Here is an 8402-nt window from a genome sequence, read left to right on the forward strand (position 1 = left end):
AAGCCAAGTGCTGTTTGTTTGGGAGGTTTGTAAATATGTTTCAGGTCTGTCGAATGGTGTTAAGCAACGTAATGTGCTTAAAAGCATGGTATGTATAATATGCTGAGAGAGAAATCTCTAATTTGGATTGTGGGGCCTAATATTTTCACATCCACAGTAGAAAGTTCACATGTGTACTATATTTTACACTTTATTGCATGGAGTTCTACAGTGCTTTCCTCCCTCCTCCTTGTCTGTTTTAGCTGGTTAAAAGTAACAGATTACATCTCAGAGAGAAACTTGCCTGTCTTCCAACCTGGAGTCAAGGTGAGAGACTACACTTGGAACTGTTTAAAGGACTGGAAAATATACCTGCCCTCCATGCTTATAACATTTATATTTTGAAGTATTTCTATCCTGCCATTCTGTTTTAATTTTAAAAGACTGGTGAAATATGTTATAAAATAGGAATTTAGTTTTTATATTTAAGCAAAAAAAGTAACTCTGAAAAAAGCAGGTGCTACTGGCAATGCCTTCCTGGATCTGTTAAAAATATTCTGTACCATGCTAATTTAAGAGGAAGGTTCCCTTCCCAGCCCTTACTAATGAAGTTTAAATGGTTGTATAGCTGGACCTCACAGTATATATGGATAGAACCTTTCCTTTCAGCTGTAATAGTTCCTGCTGATCCACAAAGCTGTCGTGTCTGTGTAGCTGTCTGGTCAGCTTGAACAAGACAGTATCACAGGGGAAATGTTAACATACTATTTCCAGAAATATTTCTGCACCCCTATTTGCACACCGTGGCATTAAGCTGGAGGTTTAGTGTATGGACATACCTTTCTTGGTATGCCAGAAGCATGGCCACTCTGATTGCTGTCCAAGTTCAGGCCTGCAGGTTTTGAAGGAGGCTTTATGGGCATGTGTAGGGCTCTTAAGTGATTTAAGTGTTTTCTAAGGAAGTCGTCTTAACCACTAGATTGACAGTCTGAGTGTGTGTGTGTGTGTGTTTAAGGGGGAAATAACCAGAAGAGTTCTTTTTCTTCATCCTACACAGCTTAAAGACAAGGAGAGGCAGGTGATCAAGGAACGCTTCAAGGTAAGTAACCGTCTATCAGACTTCAGGCAAATGTTCCCACTCTAGGCCTTACGCCCATTGATTGCCATTCATATTGTGAGCTCATCATTTATTTTTTATTTTTTTATGGGAAAGGGTTTCAATGATGGCCTGGAGGAATTGTGTAAAATCCAGAAGGCATGGGCCATTCCTGACACAGAGCAGAGAGACAAAATCCGGCAGGCACAGAAAACCATTGTGCAAGAGATCTATGCTGCCTTCCTCAACAGGTAAACCCTGAGTGTGTAGACAAACAGTATCCTGATGGTCTGGAAAGGGATGCCTGCCTGCGTTCCTGTATCCCAAAGCAATTGTCATTGTATAATATGCTTGTCCAGTTACAGCTATCATCACATGGGTCAAGAGGCAATTTTTTATGTGTGTATGCACAAATCATTTTGTATTTGTGGATTGGCTTGCATCACAGTAATTTTCCAGTACTCATAAAGAACAGGTTGTTGTTTTTTTTCTATTCAGCCTGGCTGCATGATAGATTTCTAGGTGCTTGAAGTACTTACATAGATCACTGGCTATGCCAGCACATATCCTGCTTGTTGTCCTGGCATCTGGGAAAGAAGGGAGAACAGCTGTACGACTGGAAACTGTTTGCTTTGTCATACAGGATTTTTGTTTTTTATATCTTGGCAGGTATGGCAATGTGCCTTTCACCAAGAACCCTGAGAAATACATCAAGTACCGAGTTGAGCAGGTGGGCGAGATGATCGAGAAATTGTTTGACACGTCGGCGTGATCTTCCTGCTTAACTGTTAGTTTTTTCCTAATTCCTTTTCCCACCTCACTGTGGTCTGGGCCACACTTGTATTTATCAAATTTATAAACTAACAATATAGTTGATGTTTTGTTTGCATTTTCTTTCAAAGATCATAGATGAAAACAGATATCTTTCTCAGTAAGGGTTTGGATGTTTTGAATTCATCTGTTGCTGAGATACTAATATTTTGTGAAGAATCACCTGTCTTGACAGGGTTTAACTCTTTCTGTAAATTGTGCTTACAACCTTTTAATGTATGGCAAACTGTTTGGCACACAGTTTGCCATACATTAAAGGGCACACTTTATAGAAAGAGTTAAACCCTCCATCTAAAGAACTGTTCCTAGCTTGTTCATTCCCTGAAAGTCTCTCCTTTTAATTTATTAGCCCTCATGGCATCATCTTCAGTTGTGGGCCATATTGCAATGAATGGGGTGCTGTTTGGACAACAAATGGAAAAATACAAGAGAACAGAGAAGGGTCATTATTTTGATTATCCTAACCTTCCTTCTATTGAATAGGGAAATAAGAGAAGTTGCTTTGACTGCCATCAGTATATATGTAAGATGGCATAAGTTTCTGAAGGACAAATATTGGTAGGAAAACAACATAGATGGACATGTCATATCCTCTTAAACAAAGAGAGAACAGATCTGCCTTAGATGGCCTACAGAGAGCCTTACACATTACTTTATTATAGACTAGGGGCCAATCCCGTTGCATTCAGGAATACAACAGGCATTAGATTGGGGGTGGGTGGGGTGGAAGAACTCTGTAGATGGCCTCTCCCTCCCCCCAGGACCTGGGAAGGCTGCAGGCTGGAGGCTCCTGGGCAGGGCACTTACCGGCAGGGGCAGCTCTCATGCAGCAGGGATCTGCAGCCTCTTAGCCTTGGAAGGAACTGGAAGGAGAAGGTGGTGGTCAGGGTTCGGGGACAGAAGGCGATTGGCTGACTGCTGGATAGACAGGCAAGCCGGTTGGAGGAGGAGGCACTCAGAGGCGGGACAGCCACCCTGAGTGGGTGTTACTTAAGCCATGAGACCAGCTCCTCCTCCAAGGCCTTAACAGAAATATATAGTGGAACAGATCCATTTTCATGGGCAGAAGGGAGGGGCCATAACTCAATAGTAGAGTATCTTCTTGGCAAACAGAACGGCCCAGGTTTAATCCTGGTCATCTTCAGTTAAAAGGATTAGCTAGTAAGACCCTGGAGAGCAGCTGCTATTCAGAGTAAGCAATACTCTGATGGACTCCAATCTTCAAAAAAGGGAGGAAGGATGACCCGAGAAACTATAGACCAGTGAGTCTGACCTCTGTTGTGGGTAAGATAATGGAGCAGATATTAAAGGGAGCAATCTGCAAACATCTGGAGGACAATTTGGTGATCCAAGGAAGTCAGCATGGATTTGTCTCCAACAGGTCCTGTCAGACCAACCTGGTTTCCTTTTTTGACCAAATGACAGGTTTGCTGGATCGTGGAAATTCGGTTGATGTTGTTTACTTGGATTTTAGTAAAGCTTTTTATAAGGTTCCCCATGATTTTCTGATGGATAAATTGAAGGACTGCAATCTGGATTTTCAGATAGTCAGGTGGATAGGGAATTGGTTAGAGAACCGCACTCAAAGAGTTGTTGTCAATGGTGTTTCATCAGACTGGAGGGAGGTAGCAGGGTACCTCAGGGCTCGGTACTCAGTCCGGTACTTTTTAACATATTTATTAATGATCTAGATCAGGGGTAGTCAACCTGTGGTCCTCCAGATGTCCATGGACTACAATTCCCATGAGCCCCTGCCAGCATTCGCTGGCAGGGGCTCATGTAGGCCCGCGTAGAGCGAGTTACAGAAATCTATTCTGGAGGTGAGCGTCGCATGGGTCACAGTAGCTAGGTGGTCAGGAGACAGGTAAGGCGCTAGTAGCCAAGCCTGGCGAAGATGGAGAAAAGCCTGGCCCACTACCTTCTTGACCTGGGCCTCCCCCGACTGGAGGGAGTAGTTAACAATATCACGGAGCTGCTCTCCTACCCTAGGCCCCCCTTCCTTGGGGAGCCAAATAGGGCAGGGATCGAGGGGGCAAGTGGTCACCCGCACCTGACCCAGCAACCTGTCCACTTCGGATAGAGAGTGCCGTCTGAAGCCATCAAACACCGCATCCAAAGGTGGCCAACAGGCCTCCAGTTCATTTACTGTATTAAGCGTGGCGGGAAGGTCGCAGCAGAGCGCCGACTTTATCCGCAAAAAAGTTCACTAATGCCTCACAGCCTAGATCCAATCTGCTAGTATTTTGGCGCCCATCCTCCAGGGTGGTCAAGGATCGAACTACCCTAAACAATTGGGCTGGGCGAGAGCTTGCGGATGCAATTTCCATGAAATTCCAGTCAGTAAAAGAGGCTCTTTCTGTGGAGTGTTTCATTGGAAACCAGTAATGTATTTTCAAATGGCCAGCTACAGGACTGCAATAGATAAAACTTGATGGATCCTGAATGCTTTGCCTCAATAAGAATAAAAGCCTAGGCCTAATTGATTCTGTGGTGGCATTTACACTCCAGATGCTATTTGAAGCTTTTAGTAGTCATTTTGTTTTTCCTACTTCAAGGCTTAAGACTGTATTTTAAGTGTAGTCTGTGAATCTGCCTAATGCTAGAACTGAAGCAGAGAGGATAAAATGGATTGCAGCCAGCAAATAAAAGGCAGAAAAGCTTCTACATATTGCAGAAAGTAGACCCCGTTACAAATGACTTTATGCAAATGCATTTTAAAGATTGTGTGGCCCAAGATGTCTGTGTCCAACAGGATTCAGGCTTACCCGTTGCCTTTGAACAAGAAATGTCCAATCAAAATAGTAAAATAGTTCCCCCTTACAGTGAAGAAGAAACTTTTCACGAGGGTCAGGTCCTACTTGCGTTAGAAGTACGCTTCACCCACTGGAAGGAACTCTCGGTAGAATCTCATAGACCAGTCCAGTAATGTCAACAGCTAAGCCAATCAGCATTGTTAAAAAGAGCTCTTAATCCGGTGAAGAAGAATTCAAAACTAGTCCATCACAAGAATAAGCAATAAAGTTTTCATATTTTGCAAATGTAGGGAGAAACTTTATTTACATGGGTGATGTATAGGCCATCTCTTCAGAGTCTTGCCTCAGGGCAACCAATCAACAAAAAACTATGAAACAAAATAATAAGAACATAAATTAAATAAATTTCCAGCAAGATCTATTCCAAAAATGGCTGATTCTGGCGGAAGAACCAGAAGGTTAAAGTAGTCCTTATAATGACCATAAGAACAAGCCGCTTTCAACAGACATTAGAATGAATGTTCTTCTTTGCCGCCTTGCCTGAGTACTGTTCTTAAACAGGATGATTAAGAATCAACCTGGGGGTGGGGTGAGTTTGGGACTTCAGAAGAGAAATGAGCAGATTAAGTTATAGTAATTAAACTTGACTTTCTATCTTGGGAACGATTAAGGAAAGGGGGGTTTATTCTCAGTTTTGGTAGGATGGTTGTAAGGCCTACAGTATCACAGAAGGATTGCCCAGAGTTAGATAATAATCCTTTGAAGCTGATGGGCCACAATATTGAACATCAGTGCATCCGTGTGTTGCTATACCTCTCTCTGCTCCTAAGTGGAAGTCTTGTTGCCAGTTTACACCTCTCTTTGGCTGCTCCAATTGTTTGGTAGTCTATACCTTGGCATGTGTCCTGCCCCAAAAGGACCAGATTAGATTCTGTAGCCAGATTATTCAGCCATATACATGATAAAATTCCATTGACAAGTGCTGCATTTGAGTTTTGATGGCTCAGTCAAACAAGCAAAATATCAAGATGCTATATTCATCAAATGATGGGAACGCATGTATGAGCCAGACTTTTCTCTGTAGGGCAAGGGTAGTCAACCTGTGGTCCTCCAGATGTTCATGGACTACAATTCCCAGGAGCCCCTGCCAGCATTTGCTGGCATTTGCTGGAGGACCACAGGTTGACTACCCCTGCTGTAGGGAACCAAGCTTTGACTTCAGTACTAGCTTTCTGCTATGTCTGCTTCTTTGCTTCTGAATTAGTTCAGTTCTGTTAGCTTTTGAACAGGTGAGTAAAAACCCAGAAGCGTTCCACTGATCCATCTGGCTATTCTGCTGCAGTGTCAATAAAATGCATTATCAAGACTCAATTTCTTTTTTTTTTTACATAATTTTACACTGTTCTGCCTAGTTTAATAATCTTAATCTAATAATAATATAAAATAATACACACAAATAAGAGTTTGATTATCTGTTATTCCCACTGTAGTTGGAGACCCACAAGGGTTGAAAACATGTTCCTGTACCTGTGTTTTAATATAAGGCACTGATGAGTCTTGTTTAACCAAATGAATTATCATCAACCACCTGAGCTTGCTAAGAGCCGGCTAGCATTTCATATCCATGGACAGCATTGTTACCATCCTTGTCTGTTCTGCATGCCATCTAGATGGCTTTCTCCAGGAGGCTTCCCGGATTCACATTTCCAAAAGAGCCAGAGTCCTGCAAACAGTAAATGAAATATAACAACCAGTCCTAAGAAGATGAAGAAGGAGAGCCTGTCCAAAACTGCCGGAACTTGTCTGAAGTGTGACTCCGCTTTGTCTGTCTTGCAGTCTGCAGAGTAAAGGAGAAAGATTAACCCAGGGAATTCCTAATTTGTAAGCCGCCTGGATCCCAAAAGTATTTGAGATTGGAGAAAGTGATATCTTAGACCAAACTTGAGTAGGAGCTATAAAAGAGAATTTGTTCAATACATCCAACTACAACATGTACTGAACAGTTACCAGTGATGAGCTGAATTTGTTTTAACCACTTTGAGATATGTAATACACTATTGATACTCGTCTGGATTCTGTAACTATTAAACTTGCAAAATTACAAATACTTTTAACAGAAAGGGAGCAAGCTAAGCTTAATTGGCACAGAGATACTTTAGGCTAAAAGGTAAGGAGAGTACTTGAAGTTGTAGCTGTTCCCCTCCTATTAGCAAAAACAGGAGGGAAAAGTCCCAATGTACTCATGCTAGGATTTTTTCACTCTACTTTTTTGCTCATTTTTGGTGTACATCTCACTTTATTGGCATCACTTCAGAACCCCTTCTTATTGACACATCTGATCCTGCAGAGTAGGATGGACCTTTAGTGCTTAAGGAGTTTTCAGTGAACCAGATCCTTGCCTGAATCAGGCTTTTATAGTCCTAAATAGATCACTAGTCATCTGAAATGTCACAGTTGTGTGTTTTTCTTACTTTCCATCAAGGGTGTATTTTGCATGGAGCTTTTTACCCTGTCCCAGTTTGAATGAATCCCTCCTGTCTGCACTGAATTCAATTTGCATTTTGATTTTGGGTGCTTTAAATTTTCCCTCTGCAACAAGCATGATTAATTTGTGGTGACCCTAACTTTCCCCCGTGATATCCTGGAGTGGATATAAGCCTCAATGTTTCAAAAACCACCATGAATAAATGTGCAGATCTCTGCACTTTGCAAAATAACTCTGCCTCGTTCCTCCAGTGCTGCAGCAAGGAAGCCTTCCCTGATTGTCCACAGTGTCAGTTCAAAGTCTTCCTGGCTCCTGGTTGCAAGTGACTGCTCTCCAGAAGCCCTAACTTCTCTCAGCAGAGATTTGCCTCTTGGTTTCTCCCCCCCCCCCTCTGCTGTCTTCAGTTGTCTTCCTTCCCCCACCCTCCCCGTGTTCAAGAAAAGAAAGAGGCTCCCGCTGTGCTTGGCTTTCACCCCCATACCCTTCTGAGCTTCCATAATCAAGTACAGAACACTTTCTGTTTCAATGGGGGGGGGGAGATAGAGGAAGACCCGAGTTCAAATCGATCTGAATTCAGCAGGATCCACAACGGAATAAACAAAGTAAGTGTAGAATCAGCCTAGGCTTACCTTTCATCCTAGGTTTTTTATCTTCTCGATGATCACTCTCATTTTTAACCAATACTCTGGTAGCTGCAGCCCCTTTGAAGTCATGCTTCAGTTGGTAATCACTGTTGTCTGCAACCAACTTTGTCACCACAATTGTCTCAATTGTGCTGAGGAATAACAACACCAGTAGACCAATGTAGTAATAACCTGGAGGTTGGAAGGAGGAAATCAACTGCACGGTTGACTGTTTTTGAGATGACTAACAATCGGCTAAAAGTGTTCGTGATAACCTGGCTTTCTGTAGAATTCTATAGCTTTAGAATGGCGTACATAAATAGGGTTTATGTACACATACTTCAACTTGAAATTCAGCCCTTTCAAATGACATTATTATCAGTTCTGCAAGAAGGGGACCATGGCCTTTGATCAAAACAATCTAAACTTTTGTATTTCATTCACACTATTTTCTTCCCATCTCCAGGAGTTTGAGTTAGTGTGTTCCACTGAACCTTAATACTTGTCTGATCTTTCTGAATGACAGCATTTGGATTGATGGATACCTGGTTTTATATTATATAGTAAAAGGTGTTTTGTAATTGTAGAGTTCACGTGTTGTGATTGAGGGTTTTTCTGGGTGCTTTGAACCCAAA

At 42.3% G+C, this 8402-nt stretch overlaps 1 protein-coding gene across 11 annotated transcripts in view; it reads left to right on the forward strand.

Moving 5' to 3' along the window:
* EXOC7 (exocyst complex component 7) overlaps positions 1-6779 on the forward strand; it is a 53093-nt gene extending 46314 nt beyond the window's left edge. For 10 of the 11 annotated variants that reach the window (XM_077327724.1, XM_077327725.1, XM_077327726.1 and 7 more), the window contains 4 exons: positions 243-306; positions 1037-1078; positions 1193-1326; positions 1745-1951. In XM_077327724.1, the coding sequence (XP_077183839.1) occupies positions 243-306; positions 1037-1078; positions 1193-1326; positions 1745-1847 (343 nt within the window). In that variant the 3' untranslated portion in view covers positions 1848-1951. Of the gene's footprint in view, positions 1-242; positions 307-1036; positions 1079-1192; positions 1327-1744; positions 1952-6329 lie in introns of those variants that run through there. The other variant, XM_077327723.1, reaches the window with a different exon arrangement.
* The last annotated feature ends 1623 nt before the right edge of the window (positions 6780-8402 follow it).

Source organism: Paroedura picta, chromosome 3 (genome assembly GCF_049243985.1).
Source record: "Paroedura picta isolate Pp20150507F chromosome 3, Ppicta_v3.0, whole genome shotgun sequence".
NCBI lineage: Eukaryota > Metazoa > Chordata > Lepidosauria > Squamata > Gekkonidae > Paroedura > Paroedura picta.